The 19,293-nt window shown below is 42.7% G+C and overlaps 1 protein-coding gene across 4 annotated transcripts in view; it reads right to left on the bottom strand.

Annotated features, from left to right (window-relative positions):
* Positions 1-19,293, bottom strand: part of TPR (translocated promoter region, nuclear basket protein) — a 34,429-nt gene that overhangs the window by 895 nt on the left and 14,241 nt on the right. The window contains exons 20-50 of one of the 4 annotated variants that reach the window (XM_085068676.1): positions 19,124-19,264; positions 18,798-18,966; positions 18,162-18,328; positions 17,807-17,959; positions 17,164-17,280; positions 16,295-16,498; positions 16,020-16,204; positions 15,686-15,833; positions 15,169-15,306; positions 14,428-14,559; positions 14,046-14,176; positions 13,487-13,697; positions 13,187-13,333; positions 12,601-12,799; positions 11,762-11,967; positions 11,180-11,241; positions 10,090-10,298; positions 9,517-9,789; positions 8,597-8,745; positions 7,691-7,774; positions 7,165-7,365; positions 6,683-6,814; positions 6,071-6,158; positions 5,446-5,630; positions 4,511-4,579; positions 3,821-3,930; positions 3,075-3,181; positions 2,310-2,405; positions 2,003-2,159; positions 1,242-1,360; positions 236-334 (exon numbers count right to left, since the gene is read on the bottom strand). In XM_085068676.1, the coding sequence (XP_084924802.1) occupies positions 236-334; positions 1,242-1,360; positions 2,003-2,159; positions 2,310-2,405; positions 3,075-3,181; positions 3,821-3,930; positions 4,511-4,579; positions 5,446-5,630; positions 6,071-6,158; positions 6,683-6,814; positions 7,165-7,365; positions 7,691-7,774; positions 8,597-8,745; positions 9,517-9,789; positions 10,090-10,298; positions 11,180-11,241; positions 11,762-11,967; positions 12,601-12,799; positions 13,187-13,333; positions 13,487-13,697; positions 14,046-14,176; positions 14,428-14,559; positions 15,169-15,306; positions 15,686-15,833; positions 16,020-16,204; positions 16,295-16,498; positions 17,164-17,280; positions 17,807-17,959; positions 18,162-18,328; positions 18,798-18,966; positions 19,124-19,264 (4,588 nt within the window). Of the gene's footprint in view, positions 1-235; positions 335-1,241; positions 1,361-2,002; positions 2,160-2,309; positions 2,406-3,074; positions 3,182-3,820; positions 3,931-4,510; positions 4,580-5,445; positions 5,631-6,067; positions 6,159-6,682; positions 6,815-7,164; positions 7,366-7,690; positions 7,775-8,596; positions 8,746-9,516; positions 9,790-10,089; positions 10,299-11,179; positions 11,242-11,761; positions 11,968-12,600; positions 12,800-13,186; positions 13,334-13,486; positions 13,698-14,045; positions 14,177-14,427; positions 14,560-15,168; positions 15,307-15,685; positions 15,834-16,019; positions 16,205-16,294; positions 16,499-17,163; positions 17,281-17,806; positions 17,960-18,161; positions 18,329-18,797; positions 18,967-19,123; positions 19,265-19,293 lie in introns of all 4 variants that reach the window. The other 3 variants (XM_085068675.1, XM_085068677.1, XM_085068678.1) reach the window with 3 other exon arrangements.

The following is a 19,293-nucleotide window of genomic DNA, read 5'->3' as shown; positions in this document are numbered from 1 at the left end:
CAGATGCCACTGCAGAAGGAAGTCTGCCTCTCTAAAACCTGCTCAGCCTAACACACTAAACCCACACTGGAGCTGTTAGGTTCCCATGCCAAACCCCAGGGCAGGGCTGCTGTATCCCTCCATGTCTGCCAGCAAGGCCAGCCTGTAAAGCAGCACTTCAGAGGTGGTGCCCACAGGAGGAAAGTGCCAGAGGGTGTTTGCAGCAGCCTGGCTGTGAGCAGCCAGGAGCACTTACCCCTCTGCCTGTTGAACTGCCGGCCACGCACACCTGTCCTCAGCGTCGGGGGCTGCAGCCGGACACGGCGCAAGGACTTGGGCTGAGTGCTGCTCGTGTCTGTGGGGAGAGGCAGTGCAGAAAGGGTGGCTGTGCCTGCCACAGTCTCACTCTTCATCTTTACACCTTTTGATATGCATGTTATGCTTTCTTTACTTTAGAATTACAAAGGTGCCTCCTTGTTTCATTGATCTCTCCTCTAATATAAATAAAAGCTTCAAAACAAATAAGTTTGGGACTTCTTTTGCTATCTATACAAGGGGGTAAACTGGTAACAGAGATCACCTTATTGTTGTTTGACAACTGAGTAAAAATATTTTTAAAGCTGACTTCAAAGATACCAGTGGATAAATCACCAAAGTGTCAGTAACGTTCACTCCTTGAAGTGTTAGTCTTAGCCTACTCCAGTTACTGCAGTCAAAGGAAAAAATGGTTTGCCAAAGTACTGAAGTTACAGGAATGATCTTGCTCTAAGAGAATCTGGGGAGACCTCAGAGCCCCTTCCAGTGCCTAAAGGGGCTCCAGAAGAGCTGGAGAGGCACTTGGGACAAGAGCCTGGAGGGACAGGAAAAGGGACATCCCACTGCCAGGGACATCCCACTTCCAGAGGGCAGGGATGGATGGGGGATACTGGATAGGAATTCTTCACTGGGAGGGTGGGGAGGCCCTGGCACAGGGTGCCCAGAGAAGCTGTGGCTGCCCCTGGATCCCTGCAAATGTCCAAGGCCAGGCTGGACACTGGGGCTTGGAGCAACCTGGGATAGTGGAAGGTGTCTCTGCCCATGGCAGGGGGTGGCACTGGATGGGCTTTAAGGTCCCTTCCAGCCCAAACCATTCCATGAATCTGTGACTCGAAGACTTTTCTCTTGTTTTGTGTATCCTGGCTGCCAGCCATGATGCTGGACAAGGAAGTTCCTACGCTTAAGCAAAAGGTATGAAACAACTGTTTTCCATGATTATCCTGTACCTGCAGATGAACTTGAAGGAGGATCCTGACTAGTTGAAGGAAGATCTGACTCATCAGATGCTTGAACAGTCTCTTCTTCTTGCTGGCTATCAATTTCTAGACCTGCTTCTGAAGTAATGCTACAAGGGAAGGAGGGGGAGGAGAACCATGTTAGTGTATTTACACAGTTTCAAAAAGTTCACGAAAAAACCCCTGTCTTGGAAATAAAGATTCAATGAAAAACAAAAGTAAAATACAGCATAAAATGATAAACTATCCCCCTTTACATCTGTAATGTATTGTGTCATAAAACAAAATATAGCAATTATAAACATAAAAAGTTGCACTTGAAAAGCAGAAGACAAAATTATTTGCCTACAAAATTCAGTAAAAACTGCTTATTCCACCGCCAATGCTACATCTTCTGTACATGCACTGTTTTAACTGGGTGACTTAATTATATTACGTGTGCTTTGCATGAGGAGTGGTTTGCTGTATTACACAGGAATGCTGTAGTCTTCATTCTGCAAACTCCCATCCTTCAACCTCTGCCTTTACCCTCAGTATTTGACTACTGCAGAGCCCTCTGCATTCTTAAAATATACAGGTTTTTTTTTAATATAAGCTTTGTTAAATCCCAAGGAGCAAATCAGAAGAACTTTGGTTTTGGATGAAGACACAGACTGTCTTCCTTCACAGCATTACCAAATGCTGTCTGAGCTGCCCCTGGGTGACAATGAACATGCCAGAGGTGCCAGTGACCCAAAGCAGAGGTGTTTTACCCTTCAGACTCTGCCTCTGCGAAGACCTCGTCGGCGTCGTCGCCAGCGCCGGGCTCGGTGGTGGTGGAGAGGCTGCCGGTGGAGGTGGTGACCATGGGCACGGACTGGGACGCGTGCTCCGAGGCATCAGCTGAGGCACTCTCTGTGAACACCGTCACTGCAGGGACACCGACACCCTCAGTGCCACTGCCCACACAGCACCCTGCACAGCAAGGCAGCCTGGGGACACTGCAGAGGGAGCAACAGCACTGCACTGACCCCCAGCTCATTATTCGCTGCTTCAGCCTACAAACCTCCTGCCACTTACCCGGTGCTGCCACTTGCAATGGAGTTGTGGGGACACTACGACCCCCTGATTCCTCCTCATGGGCAAGGAAGAGTGGGGTTTCATACATCCCTAAACCTGCAACACAAAGTTCCAGTGACAATCAAAATCAGCAGCTAAAAATACGACCAACTGCTGTCTTCACTCTGGACACTTGATGAAATTCAGCTATTTGTACTAAAGTAATTTTTGTTATTCTGTTTTGACTTACTGTCAGAGCTGATTATAACTTATTGGGAGGTGAAACCTGCATGAAAACATTGCTACTTGTCTTTTTAACTTTCATCCTTGCATTATGCCATTATTTTGCTGTGAGCTCTTATCAGAGAAGAGCCTGTGTTCCACGCCAGCAGGGATGCAGGGGAAACAGACACATTCAGGCCAACAGCAAACACAACAACCTGGCCACCTCTTAGCAGGTAAGGAAATAGCACAAAGATTTCTTTGAATTTGCTGTTTTTCCCTTTTGTTTCACTACAGGGAAACTACAACCAACAGCGAAATTGAAGTTAAAAACCATTCCTTCAATATTTCATTTAATTTCAAAATCCTAACACAATTAGAAATGTAGAAGCTTGAAGAAAACACCTTTTCATTTTCTGTTATTCTCTCTCTGCTGACAATTATTTAAGAGTTGCAGGTTTCCACACTTCAACAATTTCCTGATGCAGAATTGTGCTTTGTTGGACTGAATTATCCCTTTTTCACTCTAAGACACATGGAAAAGAGAGCCCAGAAATGGTTTACCTCCTTGTGATGCCAGCTGCCCGAGATCAGAGTGACTGGAGCTGGTTTGTGGCATGTCTTCAGGGGGCCCAAATCTGAACCGAGGCACTCCAGCTACCTGGGGGGAACTGGCAAAACACAGACTTAAGGAATTCTGCAACTTCCCCAAAGATCAGGGCAGGGGGGAAGAACTTCGACCAAGAAAACAAAACATGTATGAGACAAAATGAACCAATACTGACCACAAAAATCAGCTGAGCTACTGCTAAATAAACAGCAATTAGCTTCTCAAATTATTGGGAATGCACTCAAAATCAGCAGAACAATCCTGAAGAGAATTTTTTTACTTATCCATCCTATAAATTCTCACAGTTTTAAGTGGATTGCTGGACATATCCAGAACATTCCAAAAGCAAAAATGGAGGTAACTTTTCCTACTTTTATTGGCAATATTAATGGGGTGGGAGGAAGAATGAATAAAGAAATGAGATTAACTTTTTTTTGTTTGTTTTATCTCTTCTTAAATCACCAAGTTACGATACACTGGAGATCATTCACTTCCTAATTTGCTGATCAGTTATATGACACACAATTCAAACAATAATTACTTATCTGCAAAACCAGTCATCTATCCTACCAGCTAGCATGTTATTCCAATCACAAGTTCATTTAATTTAAATGTATCTTCATTCCACTGAAAACCAGAAAGAAATGGAATAAAAGAAAAGCCTTTCTTTTTTTCTTATTTTTTATTTACATCTACTTACTGAATGGCTTCTGCAAATCCATCTGTACGATGAGGAACTACAAGAGTTGGTGTGCTTGGAACTGTTCTGTCCTCATCATCAAAGAAGTGCTGCTGCTGGAAAAAAAGAGACTGATATGAGAGCCTACAATGTATTTCCAGTTTTTACCAGCTGACTTAAAGGTTGATTTTTCCACATAAAGGACAGATTTAGCTCTAACAAAATTCTTGTTTAATTTCAGACATCTAAAGCTGATGCCTTTGATCTCACAAAAGGTACTTTATTCAGTCAGTCTCTCTCTTTTCCCTCACTGAACCTGAATTTGTTCGCCAAATACAGCTGAATAAAGGGTTCAGTATTAGCTGATGGAGACAGCATAAATTCGCCTTGTTCCTTTAGGATGAGGCTTAACTTAGTATTATTTTTTCCAGCAACATAGCCACTTTGACTGACTCTAAAAACAAGTAAACAAAACCACCTTAGACAAAACCAGTTCAGGTTCTTTTGAAGCCTTTTGCTTCCTGGGAGTTTTCTAGTCTTTGCCTTCCATTAATATAGGAATTAACAAGAGTAGAATATTTTCTGTAAGACAACAGAAACCATCAACCCCTGGAGTCAGCAGCCAGGCTTCTTTAAAAAGCAAAATCAACCCCAAGAGTTAGGAATGTTCCCTCAAAGCAGGTTTTTGGTAGTAGACTTTGATACACTCACCATTCCACCTATCCCAGGGGTCAGCTGAAGGCCTCGCCCCACCGACTGTCTTCGAGTCATCTGGATTCTCTTTAAAGGAAGGGAAAGAGGAAAGTAGTGTGAATGTGGTCCTGGAATTCTAACATACAAGTGTTCAATCAGAGCCAAGGAAAACAGCTGAATGAGTAAGGATAGCAATTACCATGCAATCACAGAATATCCTGAGCTGCAAGGGGCCCACCAGGATCATCCAGTCCAACCCCAGGAAACCCAAGAGGAGCCTGAGAGCATTGTCCAAATGCTCCTGGAGCTCTGGCAGCCTTGGGACTACAACCATTCCCTGGGGAACCTAGTCAGTGCCCAGCACTGTGTGAGGGATGATGGGTAAATTCTGGGCAAGTGACAGTAACATTTTACTCAATTCTCTATGGAATACAGAAAACTTGCACACAGAAATATTGTGACCACAAACCTCAGCACAAGTTAAGAGTAAAGGATCCTTTCAGTCACGATATTTTTGAAGAATTCCTGTTGTGATATTTCAGTTTACAAAATCTACAGGTCTTTGACAAAGCATAATCACGGGTCAGGCACTGACCGTGAAAGGTTTAATTTGGAAAAATCAATGGCAACACGCCTTTGCCTCATTACACTGGGGCAGAGACTCATAAAAACCCTTCCAATCTGAGCTACAACTTGGTCAAGAAAAGCTTTTTTAGTGGAAATATGAGCCACAGACTGACAGAGCACTGGTACAATATGATAAGAATTCCAAGATAAAAAGCAGTAAGGCACTTGAGATGGATTTTATGTTTCCTGTCCAGCACGATGACACCCATGCAGGCAGTCGCTTTGCTCAGCTACCATTTCTAGGATGCTGAACAACTGTTTTATTTACAGGAAACAACGCAGTAATTTTTTTCAAAGTCTTCTGAGGTGCTGGAGCTGGTCTGTACCTGCACTGGGGGCCCCAGCTCCTGGGGAGGGGCGTGGATGGTGAGCCGTGGGGGCAGAGGGTGCGGTGGCCTGCGTGGGGACTGCGGGGGCCGCGGGCCTTGCCGCTCAGATGCCGACGATGGCTGCTGCTCCCTTGGGCTCTCGTGGGGAAACGTAGACTCGGCAGCAGTTGTGCTCCCTTCTCCTACAACACAAACACAGGGGGAAACACTAGGAACCAAGCTGAAACCACAAAGGCAAATCTTTCCATTCTACATTTATTGCCTTGCAAGCATGGGGAAAGCCCGGTATTGTTCTTTAAAATCACTTAAAGAGGGTTTGTGCCAGCTGCAACACCAGCACTGAGACGAAGTATTGATTATTCAGGTGCTGATTTAGAGACAGATTAATCCACTGAGCCATTAAGTTTCCACAGCAACCAGAGCTTGCAGGATTTTCAAAGGAACTTAGAATAAATCCAGAAAAGAACATTTCAAAAGAATCCACACTGCAGGTTGAAATGGCCTTTAGTACTTCACTTATAATTTTACTTTTAAGTGTAGATTTTAACATAGGGAAAATAGCTTCTACATTCCCCTCCCCCTATATACAGAGCCTGTGAATAACATGGAATAACTGTACCACTGTTCTGAGAATCTGCTGCCCTCTGGTTGCTTTCAGCTCCTCCCATGCTCTCCTCAGTCTCTGTTCCAGGATCTGTACCATCAGCACCCTAAAACCCCACATAAAAAAAGTATGAATAAATAAATTATAGGCTGTAAAGAGACTATAAAAGCACTACAAAAGTATTCAGCAAGCAAATAAAGGCAAATATTTGACAATCTTAAAATATTTCTGTAAGTATCTACAGCATTAGGTAAATGTATATAACTGTGTGAGATACCAGAAGTTTTCAGTACCTGTGCATACACAAACCTGAACAATGTAGCCACCATCATTTAATAACAACAGACAGTGAAATATCCAGCTCTTGAAAAGCCTCACCAGCTTTGAACTACAGTATTTGCTGCTGGCTCCTGCACTTTGTATTTTCATTCTGGCCTCTCAAACATTCCAAGTTTATTTTTCTTGTGAAAACATCAGTTATAAGAAATTACCAGCACCCAGTAGCAGCCTCAGCTTTGGGAGATGAATTCATACCAAGATTTTCTCTTCCAAACATTCAGATCTGTGCATTACAGCACTGATTTATTCAGAGAAATTTACCAGGCTTTTAAAAAAAGGTAAAAACCTCACCTCAGCATCATCTGCTTCATATCCATCATTGCCATCAGCACTACCAGTTCCTTCATTGCTGTCGTCACCTTCATCTCCCATCCCTGTGTCTTCATCATCATCCTCGTCCTCCTCTTCCTCATCATCATAATCCTGTGATGAGACAATAAAAGAGCCTTCGGGAAGCGCAGAAAGGGGAGTGGAATAGGCTGGAAGTGGTGCACAGATTAACACCCACCCAGACACTCTCTCTCACCCTCTTCAACAGGACAAGAGAAGGAAGGAAGACTGAAAAGCTTGAGAGTTCAGATAAAGGAAGGTGAAAGAAAACGTCAAGGTGAATTAGCAAGTGTCTTTAAAACACTACAAGCTCAGGCAACATAAATACAGACCACTTAGTCAAAAGTATTCTGATTAAATTAGTCCTGCCTGGCGAGATTTACATCTGATGAAAGACAAAATCAAAGTGGTTCATCAATAAAGGAATTCCATGATATACATACTTCCTGCTCTCCTTCATTTTCTTCGTCATCATCATCTTCATCATCACTATCAATTACAATGACATCATCTCTCTTGGACTGGCCATCCTGAGATGAGGAAGTGTTTTGCTGGTCTGACTGAAGGGATCCAAGATCTATTGGGATAGACTGGGAAGTCTCCTCACTATCCTCAATGGCAGCGTATTCCCCCTGTGTCACACCCTGCCAATGACCAAAGGAAATCACCACAAGAACCAAAATTAAATGCACCATATACAACAGCAAGAGAACTAGACTCTGATGCTTAGAGGACAAACAGTTATTGCAGCTCCTTATAAACTGACCACAGGGAGGAGAGGACAAAGGAAAAGGTGACAGGTGACTGTCAGTGACTGAACAGTGCAAGTCTAACCTTCATAACATTTTAAGGGGTTTCCATGTGAAACACGCAGGATTTCATTTGAGATTTCATTTCTAAAGATACTGAGAGTTTGGGGGTCAGATGGCTATTTCTGCTGAAGATTTTTGCTTTTTCAAATATGCTTACTTCTCCAATTGAGTCTTGTGAGTCTTGATTGTATGTTTGTGCCTCCACCTCTCCATCAGTGCTCTCTTCTGCTGTCACTTCCTCCTGGAAGAACAAATATTTTTCTCATTTAAAAGCCCTCATTAGCCCTAAACATGTTTGAGATTTTTTTACTTCTTTAATGAAAATAATCTTTTCCCACAAAGATTATGGACAATATTTTCTTCCCCTTCCTTAGAAATGCTTTTATGTGGCATCCCACTTCCCTGCCCTGGAGAAATACAACTTCCCCAGTCCAGTGGACCTCAGCATCCCTCAATCTTTTCAGGATCAAAAATGAATCAAAGTTTCCCATTCTACCTCCAGCCTCCCAGATAATTAAGTGATAATGTTCTCACACAATCCTGCCCTTTTTCTGTTATGAACATCCTCTGGCACAGTTAATGAAACATCTTTGACTTCCTTAACACTCTTCATGAGTTGCCTGCTGTGAGGCTCTGTCTCAAGTTCAACCCTTTTCCACAGCACATCCCAAATCCTTCACACCAACATTCACACCATCTTGTGTAAGCTTTTCCAGCAACTCATCTTTGCTTTCCATCTCCTCAAGTACGCTGCATTTTGGTCCAGAGTTACTGCAGATAAAAATCTTCCAAACCACACTGAAAGAAGTTTGAACTTCTTCCTCCTCAGTCCTAGAATACGGCCCTCTCTCTTCCATCCTACAAGTTGTTAAGATTTACATCATTCATTTTAACTGGTTTAACCTCTGCCTTTTAAGATACCCAAATATAATAATTTCCTCCGCAATAGATTAGAAAGTCAATTAAGAATTAACTGATTTGCTCTGAAGTAACACATTTGCTCTTCCCCTTAAAATCCTACAAAGGGACAGACTAGGCACTAGCACTTTATATTCTTGCAAACCTCAGGCCCAACTCTCTGCATGATTCTCAGTTTCTTTGAAGTAGGTGCATCCACTGTTTCCTCAGAGATCTGGTCTGAGTTCTCCACAGTGTTGTCCTCCTCTTCCTCTCGGGAGCGTTTGGACAGTGAGGAGCTGGGGGTAGCTGAAACTTCAAAGACCTCTCAGTTATTTTCAGAACATAACACATGGACAAACCAGAAATCACAAGCTTTGGTATTTTCCGCTGGAAGATCAACTCTATTTTTGCACAACAGAATCAGAATCACACTAAGCCATTTCCTAGGTCATGAAAACATCAACCCCTTTAGTTACAAGTGTTAAGCTCTCAGGCCTTTATTCACAACTTAACTGACCCTAAATATAAGCCTTGGAGTACAACTCAAATATTTGTTCCAACATCTTTGCTTTGGACAAGTACACCTAAAAGTTTTAACAGTGTAATAGCTGCAACAAGAAAACCAACAGTTTGCAGAAATGTTTTTTTGGGGAACAAATGTTCTATTTACACTGTGTGGGATAAACAGATGTGCAACAGTGCATTACAGTGAGTAGCTTTAGAGTACTTCTCTACATTTTAAATTCAAGCTTAAGTAGCTTACTCATGGCTCCTATTATTGACCTTGCTCACAGTGCCATGGTAACAGAGCCAGCAAGGTTTAATGCATTAAACTCCAAAGCTGCTCCGAATAAACACAAAGTTTTCTTTTCTACTTTAAGGAATGCAGTGCCAACTGCATTTCAGAGGCAGCATTTCTGACAGTTCAAGAAAGAAGCCTAACTTCAAAAGTTCTTAAAATGTGCAGTAAACTAAGGGAGGGGAAGAAGACCCAAACTGAAGTGAGGCTGGTTTGTCAAGGGTCCAACTGGAGCTACTTACAAGGAACCATTGAGTAAGGCAGGCCTACAAAATGACACCAACCTGTGCCAAACACGGCTGTGGAGGTGGAGGGCCTCTCTATCTGGGAGCTCTGCACCACCTCCACGATGGCAGGGGCTGGCTCCTGGGCTGCAGGCTCGATCTGGGCGTGGCTTTGCTGCGTGGGCTGCACAAAGGCAGTGGCCTGTGTCTGTTGCTGCACAGTCAGGATGGGCTGGGCCAGGGAGGTCTGCACGTTGGGGCTGGTGGAGCGCACGGAGCCGCTGGCACTGCCAAAGACCGGGACGTGCTCCACGGGGCCTTCTGACTGCATGGCTGGAAGACAAACAGCACAGGCAGGGCTTCAGTTACCAGCACAGCTCACCTTCTCCCTCTCAGGATGCCTTGGACAAGCACAGTCACAGGTTTGCAGATGAATTAATGTTATGTACATCTCCAGCTGAGGAACCATGAACTTTGCTGCAGTAGCAATGGTCATGGAAGTGCAACACTCCAAGAGATGCAGGGACAATGGCACTGTCTGAGGGCCCTTCCCAACTGACTACCACCAACATTTCAAGGCAAAGGTAGCACTTTTGAGCACTGAGGATCCTTATACTACACTAAAAAGCTCACCTTCCTGAGTCTCCACCTGTGTTGTTGGCATAACTGTGGCTGTTGGGGTGGTGGTGGGATTGGTGACTGTGGCAGGAGTCACCATTGGACGGATGCTGGCTCTTGGAGTAGACTTATTGCCAGCTATTGCAGCAGCAGTCACTTTACTGGGAGTTGACACAACAGGAGTTGGTTTAATGTTTGCTGTTGGGGGATCTGAAGTGCTGGCACTGAAAAACAGGAGGTTGGTTTCATCATGGTACAGAAAGCAGATTTTAAAAATAACAAATATATTCTCACAGCCAGAAACACTATTTTTAAAAGCTTTTAAATTTAAAAGTCTGACAACAGCATAAGGAATTGTTTTCCAAACTTCTTATAGCTGAAAGAAGAGAGACACACTGTGCCATCAGTACGTTTTATCCAGCTTGGAGGATTGACAGGTTTCTTCCAAGGTAATCAAGTACAAATCTAGTAACAGACCAAAATGCTCATACTGTTGGCTGTGCTGGGACTTTATTACAGTGAGTAACACATTTTACATCAAAACTAATTCACTCAATACAGAGCAACATCCTCTCTTGGCTGAGACAAAGGGCAGCCAAATTTTAGGAGGCATTTTTGAAAGCCACCCTTTTTGAAAGGACACTGTTGTAACCACTGAGAGGGAGTTTATCCCAACTCAGTAGTACAGCAGTATTTCCCCATTTCAGAGCTTAGGCATTTGACTGTTTATCTGTCATTAGAGTTATCTGTTCAGTCCATTTCTCATTCTTGCACAAGGAAGATCCTCCCCAAACCAAAAAGGTTAAAGCAACAATCAGAACTACACAACTTGAAGAATCCTGAAGTCTGGAAACATTTTAAAAAATCTTCCATGTTTCCCAGCTACCATGTTCCTGGTGGTTAATGGGACAATTTACAGCTTAAAAGCTCTATTGATTAGATGTAGCTCAGAAAACAGGAGGAACACATTATGTCAACCAGTATCTTCACAGTTGCTTAAGAAAAACTATGAAAACCCAGTGGTTTGCTAAAAAGACAAGCAACTACACAAAGATAAACCCAAGAAATATCAACGACAGAAACTCTGCAAACCCCTTGAACTCACATTCCTCTTTCACCTGAAGCTGGAGTAGACTTGAGTGAGATTTGTCTCTGCTGTTCTGGGACCTGTTAGGTAAGAAACAGAAATATCATGTCATGTACACATGTAACAACAGGCAGCTTGGAAAACACTTTAGCAGCAGAGCTCTTTGCTAACAAATCTGTGAGGGAAATGCTTGTTGGGTATTTTCCTGGTCAAACTCTGTAATTACTGCAAATTCTCCAAACCAAATCATACCAGCCATAACAAAGCTGGAAACCAGTTTGGTAATTGGTGAGGTATTTTCTGAAGCTTTGAGACATGAGCCCATTACACTGAATGCATGAGTAAAACAAAAAAACAGAGCAGAGCGTGAACAGCTCCTTGGCTGACTCACAGTGAATGGCAGAACTGCCTGTTTGTTGGCACTGGGAATTCTGAGATTGGGGCAGGAAATCAGTTTTAAATCAAGTTCTGAATCCTTACTGAGCCCAACCTGTGCATTTCCAAGAGCAGGGCACCATGGCACCTGAGTGCAGGCGGGGCAGTGGTGGCTTGGCTGCTGTCCCAGAGCTGCCAGCCAGGATTTTTGTGTCCATTTTGTACCTTGTTTGTGGACTCCGGGGGCTCATCCCGCTGCTCGTGGTGCCGCTCCTGTTGCTCCCGGAGCTCCCTCTCCAGGCGGCAGATCCTCCCCTCATACTGGGACTTCAGGGCGCTCATCCGCACCTCCAGCTCCGTCTTCTGCTCCTCCAGGGAGCTGCTCTTCTGCTTCCACTCCTCATTCTCCTTTGTGAGCTGCTCCTTCGTACCTTGTGGAACAGGAAAGGGTTCAGCCTTGCTGAATCTGCACATGGAGCACACGGGTATTTTACCAGGTCACTGAAATCCTAAAAATGTTCAGCTATCAGAGGAATTCTGGGAGGCAATTATGCCATTTGTCTCTTTAATTACAATTAAATAAACAGAAACTAAAGATAGAAAAATATGTAAAAAATATAGATAAACAAAAAACTGAAAGAAGTAGTACCAGAAGAACAAGATGTTTCCAGCAAGCCTTACACCATCATTCCTCTCAGTGACATTTACAAACAGAGGAGACAATGTGTTTGCACCTGTACATTTAGGGAACAAAGAATTACCAGAGCTGTTAGTACAGCCAATCTGCTCTCATCAACAGAAGGATGAAAACTGGGGGTTATCATGTTGCCTGGCCAAAAGCAAGCAAAACTTTTTCTACCTCCAGTGTACAACTAGCTACATACTTCTATCATCCACTGGAGGAACTAAATTTTAAGCTTGAGAACAATTCCTGTAACCTCTAATCTAGACAACACTTTTCAGTAAAATATGACACACAGGCTGTATTTTTCATGCATCCTGTCTAAAGGTTTTTCCATAGGAATAATCAAAAAGCCCTAAGGACAGAAAAAAAATTACAATACCAGCTAATTGTGCAATTTTCTGCTTGGCTGCAAGCAAGGTCTTCCTAGTTTTCTCTTCCTTCTCAGTGATCTGTTGCCTGAGTTGTTCTTCCTGCGTGGTCTTCTCTTGTAGATCTTGATGGAAACGGGCCAGTTCTGACTGTAGCTGCATTATCTGCTCCTGGAGATTCCTAAGTTCAATTTCCTTTTCTGTTATAGTCTAGGGAGAGAGTGAGATTGTAAATGTTGGCCACAACCACCTACTTTGGCAAATACAGAGTCCAACAAGCTCAAAGGACCTGGTATTAGCTGGCCACTTGGTTAAGGTTAAAAGGCTTCTAATTAACAACAGGAGCTCAGTCCTCTCTGAATGCAAGAGCTGGACAACAGCATTCTCTTTCCCACTTATTCCAAGAAATAATGTGAGACACACTAGACACAGGATTTAAACCAGGTTTATGGTCTCTCTTTCCCAAGAAAGCAGAGGCACAATAGGTCACTTTACATGTCTCCATGCACACACATTCCAACACTCTCAAATTCTTCACCATTACACACTTACAATTGCAGTGGAGAATAGTAGTCTGAAATTACTCATTGTTCTCACCTTTTGTAAGCTTTCAACCTGAGTCTCCAAATTCTTTGTCTTCACTTCAGCTTGACTGAGAGTGTCTTTTAGCTCTTGTACTTCCTGGGCAGAAACTTGGTCTTCTTGTTGCTCTGCCAAAGGCTGAGTTGACGCTTCAGCAACCATCTGAAAGGCATCAAGGGGTACCAGGCTGAACGGGACTATCTGATCACAATGTCATTACTTCCACAAGATGCTTTTGTGTGCCAAGTGATCAGTTTAAAAGTTCTGGGCAAACCCCAGGAACTCTAAGGAATGCTCCAGTGCAATTCTATCTACCTTATCATGCTGTGCTTTCAGCTCCTCATACTGAGTCTTGTACCTGCGACCAATTTTCTTGACCTGTGTTATAGTTTTCACTTTTTCCTGTATGTCAGCCACTTTAGCATCCAGTTCTTTCTGCAAAGTATCCTTTTCTGTTCTTACTTTAGTTACTTCATCCTTCAGGCTCTGAACGAGATTCTGGCTTGTAGTCAAGGATGCATTAGTTCTAAATGACAAGAGACCAGAGGCAGATGCAAATGAGATGCTTGAAAACATACATACATTTCAGTATCACTTATTTATGCATTATCACAGGCATTATCTGTAGTGGATTATGTTTTCCAGGATTTTTTAATCCAGAATAGAAATTAATTGACAATACATTAGTTTGGAGTAAGTGCAGCTAAAGGACAGCTTGCAAAACAACTCTCACTTCATCTTACCTGCTTGTTATTAAACTACAGAAAGAATACCAAAGGTTTCCCAGTTATGTGGAAATTACACTTCCAGATACAGCTATAATTAGAACATTTTGCTTTGCACAAAACCTTTTACAAATTGACTAATACCACACCTGGCTACTTCTGCTTTAAGCCTGCCTGTTTCTTCACTCATCTGTTGGACACGCTTGGCATTTGCCTCCTTCTCGGAGAGCAGCTTCCGATACTCTTCAAGATCGGTGTCCTTCTGCTGGCTCAGCAAGTGCTGAAAGGGGGAGAAAACACTGAGCACTTTTGCAAGATAATTACACAGTTATAGCCAGAAAATCTCATTGAATTAGATGCATTTTGATATAGAATAGCCAACTTTGAAGCCGCATGAACAATGTTTTATAATTCAAATACATTTCTTAGTCTTTTGTTCTTTTAAGAAAATTCAGAACTTTTCTTTTAGTTGTTTGATTGGTGGGGCTTTTTTCCCCACACCATGTTCTTTGAAAGGATGCATTCCCCCACCTGAGTCCGGGCTTTCCAGCGTTTAACATCTTCTTCCAACAGCTTTTTCTCTGCCTGCAGCATCCCACTCTTCTCACTGAGCTCAGCATTCGACTCTTGCAGGGGCAGGATGTCTGCCTCGAGCTTGCGTACCTGAGAAAGCACAGTAAGGGATTAAACTCTGCATTTTATCAGTATGAAAGAATCTCTCAGGAAAAAGTCATGACAGGGTTTCTTTCTCAACTCTCTGCCTTCCAGTGGCCAGCTAGAGGAAGAGAAAAGGATGAGGACAAGAGCAGGGGATGACTCTACAGAGAAGAAAAAAATATTGGTACAACTTCCCCATCTTAGATTCTCACTCATTGTACTTCGGTACAGGAAAGAGCTTATTAATCATGTTAAAGTCCAATGCACTGGATTCCATTAAAATAAGCAGTATCTCCCTTTTAAACTCTTAATAAAGCTGTGGCCTGTTTTGTATGTATTCTTGTGCCATTTTTAATTTAAGTGCTGATAATATCCTTGTTCCTGGCATACCTCTAGCCAAGGATAAACACTGACTTTCAGGTTCATCTAAATGGAGCTGAACTACAAGCTTTCCAATGTTGTAGACGGACCAATGTCTTTTAAAATGGAAACTTTCCTCAGTGTATGCCTTCAAGGAATAATTGTAATCTGAATCGTTGTAATTTGCACGGGTGTATCTAGACACTAACTCATACGCTGAATATCTGAAAGGTTTACACATAGCTCAGTACTAACCTTTGCTTGTATCTGTTGTAGCTCTTGCTCCAGCCTCTCCTTCTCCTCCCTTAACATCTTGTTGGTTTCTATGAGTATGTTCATGGTCTCAGTCTTCTTCATTAATTCTTCATGCTGTGCTATGGTTTTTGCTGTAACCTTTGGGAAGATTTAACTCAGTCATTTGTTTTGCTTGCACATGCACACATACTCCACCTGGATCTGGCACAACACCACCTTGGAAAGCCATCATGGCATTTATTGTCTCACATGTACAGTCAAAACAAGTAAATATGGCTTAAGAGGTGGGAGATAGGGGAAAAAAAAAAAAGAGATAAATTATCTTTATTTTCCCTATTTATGAGATTTTGGAATTGCCACACTCCCTCATAGGCCTCAGAACAACATACTCCATTTGGTTTGAAGCAATCCCAGTTTAAAAAATCTGAAATGGTTTCAAAACTTCATATTTGGGCATAGGCAACCCCAGATCAGCCCTGTACTCATTGAAATCCCAAGCACTAACCCCCAGCCATACCTGCACCTTCTCCCTCTCAGCATTGAGGCTGTCCTGCAGCTCCTGGAGCTCCCTCTCCAGGTGCTCCACTCTCTGGCGGTAGCGCAGGCTCTCCACCTGCGCCACCTCGAACCTTGTCTCTGCAATCTCCTTCTCCCGACGGATAAACCTGCAGGGAGGAGTTCAACACCACATCACACCATGGAAATGTTCTCATGTAGTACAACCACGTCCTACCTGGCAAAAAAGCACTTGAATATTTAACATTAGCCTTCAAGTATAAAGTAATACAGGACTATTTAAATTCACAACTGATTTATAACCCCCAGGAGAAGGAACCCAGAGCTAAGGTTACCTAAGAATTTCCAAGATTTGTTCCTGGGATTTGCCTTCCTCATTAAGAGAAACATTGGCTGCAGTAGGGATGGCTTCTTTCATGGAAGTCACCATCTTATTGCTCATGCTCTCCAGCTGCTCATGTAACAATCGGTTTTGTTTTTCCAGATCCTCACAGCGGGATGCAAGTTTCGAAGCTTCATCCTACAAACAAAATTGTTCGCTGACTGTGATTACTGTGGCTCAATTTCTGCTAACTGAAAAAACCCACTGGAACAACAAATCCCATCCCACCTTGATCATTCTCTCTCTCTCTTCCCAGGAGGCTTTGGATTCCAACAGCTCAGACTCTGCTTTCTGAGCAGCCTCCTCCAGCTGCTGCCTCACCGCTGCGTTCTTTGCAACTTGCTCTTTGATGGCCTGCAGTGCCTCCACATCAGCAGCATGAAGCATCAACTCCCGCTCATATTTGTTCTGAGCTTCAGAAGCCATCATTGCCTGCACAAAAAGAGAAAAAAATAAACTCTGCTACCCTTATGTTATATGTTGGATGTGTACAAAGAGACAAAATCAGTGATCACAAAGCAAAAAAAAACCACTGCCCTAACCCTCTGCTATTCTCAAACACATGAAACACGGAATGCCAATCTACTACAGCTGGGGTTGGATTAAACAACAGCCAAAAGTTTTTCAACAGCCTTGACATCAATTAGTGCTGCTGGAATTCTCATCTGCAGAAAAGTAGACTCCCTACAAAAACCAGCTGCCAACAAGACTATGTGATCAGCTGCTGCTAAATATCACACTGCCCCCAAGTTTTAAAAGATGACAGTCCCATTGTGGGTTAGAAAAATACTTTCCCTATTGTCTTGTTGGGAGAGTTCAGTGTTCTTTTCAGCTCCCTCCTCAGGAGATGGAGGCAGCCATTCATTAAAACCGGTTAATTACATTCCCAAACTAATATTTTTACATAATGAAACACACCTTAGAAAGAGAAATCTATTGCATTCAATAAGCAGCTGCTCCCAAAATAGAGAATGTGCTCTTCCAGCACTTTTCCTGCCTCCAGCAGTCCCTGAGTAGCAGCTCAGTTTTGAATTCAACTGAAAGCTAACATGAAGTTGACCATCCCTGGCTGAAATAGGCAAACACAACAAACATACTTGTTCCTGGCAGTCCCTCCTGGCCTGTTGTTCATTATTCAGAGCTGTGCTGGCTCTCTGAAGAGCTTCCTGAACTTCTGCCTGCACAGCTGACAGACTCTTCTTCAGTTCTGACAGCTGCAGTGACAGGGGAACAACAAAAACCAAGTAAGAAGAAGCCCAAGACTAAGAGGCAAAGTATCTGCCAGAGTGCTGAACACAGTCATTCATAATGAAGGGTGATTATTTTATTATTTATAGATTAAAATTACTATTAAAAGAAATACTTTCTATATTTTGAGTTATAAATACACAGAGCTCTTTCCTGGTAAAAATATCATTCATCCTTTACTTTCAGACTTTTGGGCCTGCAGTAATTCTAGTTACAATAATCTTGTTTCCTTCTGAAACCTCCCACAAAGGCTCATGTTTTCCTGCTCAAAGTTCAGGCAGAGAATGACAGCTTTAAAAACACAATCACTCCATTGAAGTGACACAGTTGATGTACTGCTCATGTCTGGAAAGCCCAAGTTCTCTGTGTACACTCCAAAATATCAGGTTCAGGGCACTCCTACACCATGAAACCCAGCTGAAGCTGAGGAAGCTGTGTAAAACCCATTCCTGGGGACTCTGTGCAATAAGGCAGGGCATGTTCAGGGCATACCTGTTGTTCCATGTTCTCCACAGCTTTACGCTTCTCCTCCTGCAGCTCTTGTTTTTCTTTTTCTGACTCCATCAACTTCTTTTCCAGCTGTGCCTGATACTCTGAAGACTCCTTCAGACGAGCTTCAACTGTTGTACGAACTTCCTCTGTCACCTTCATTAAAATCCATCATGAGATCCATTTTGTGCCCCATTAAACACATTATTCTGACATGAAATGGTGGATTTTTTTAAACAATGTAAACCCAGGATAGGTATTCCCAGCTTCTACTTTAGAACAACAACGCTGAAAATGTGGAATATCACAATGAGCAATGAATTTTTGTTCTTATAAACAATAGTAATTAACTACTTACTTGTTTTTCCTTATTGAGGGATTCCTCCAGGCTAAGAACCATGGCCCTGTACTGCTCCACATTACTGGAACTAGTCTTGAGCCTCTCTCTCAGGTCATTAACTTGTTCCTCAGCTTGTCTCAGCCGACTTACAAGATCATCCACATCTTCATTTGTACTAGACTGACCTGCCATATTAGAACACATTCATTAACCGACATTTAATTCTGTTTTTAAACCACTGTTCTCTTGAAAACTGAAGTAATTTTAGGATAGTAACATGGAAAAATCAATTACTTTCACAAAGCTTCCCTAAATAAAACTGTTACCCCTCACCAAATAAGGGCTTATAATGAACACTGTTGACTATTCAAACCTATGTAACCTAGTACATTTAAGCTCTTTCAAATAAATATAAAAGGGATCCTTTAAGAAGTTTTGCTTTATTTTACCCCTTTCTCAAAGACTGCTTGGATGTGAATTTTACATTACCAAATCATCCTGGTTATCATTTGTCTAAGTGACTGCAGTAACAAAGAAGTTTATTATTCAGTATACTGTTTTCCCAGTTCTAAATTATTATGGATTGTGGATTTTACCCTTCTGCAGACGGAAATGTTTAACTAAAGACAAATTAACTGTAGAAGAAGATTTTACCTTTCCCTGGAGGTCTCTGTGAGGATTGGGATGTGAGCTGGGCCTCAGTGTTGTTCAGCTGCTGTTTGAGCATGGCACTTTCCCTCTGGGCGTTCTTCAGCAGCTCCTTCGTGCTCATGTGCCGGTTGGTCTCTGTCTCCAGCTGCCTCTTCAGGTCCAGGATATGAACCTGCAAACAAAAGGTTCTACAGCTTGCAATTATTCCCAAGTGGCGCAGAGGCCAAGTGTGGTTGTAAATGTCAGATATGGGGAAGAACACACTGCGCTCTGGCAGAAGTACATGCAGTTTTATTTTCCTCCAAACAGGTTCAGCAATTTACAATTACCTCTTGATTCTTGGTAAGGGAATGTCTTTGCTCCACCTCATTTTCCAGTTTCTTCTTCAGCTGAGATATCTCACGCTCCAGCTTTTCTATTTGATTATTGAGTCTCTGCTTCGTTTCTGTCTCAGATCTCTCCAGTATTCCCTGAAAAAAGAGCACAATCCACTCTGTTT

This window comes from Lichenostomus cassidix, chromosome 8, assembly GCF_008360975.1.
Source record: "Lichenostomus cassidix isolate B80296 chromosome 8, HeHo_3.0, whole genome shotgun sequence".
NCBI lineage: Eukaryota > Metazoa > Chordata > Aves > Passeriformes > Meliphagidae > Lichenostomus > Lichenostomus cassidix.
Note: the sequence above shows the minus strand (reverse complement) of the source record. Positions and strands in the feature narration are given on the sequence as shown.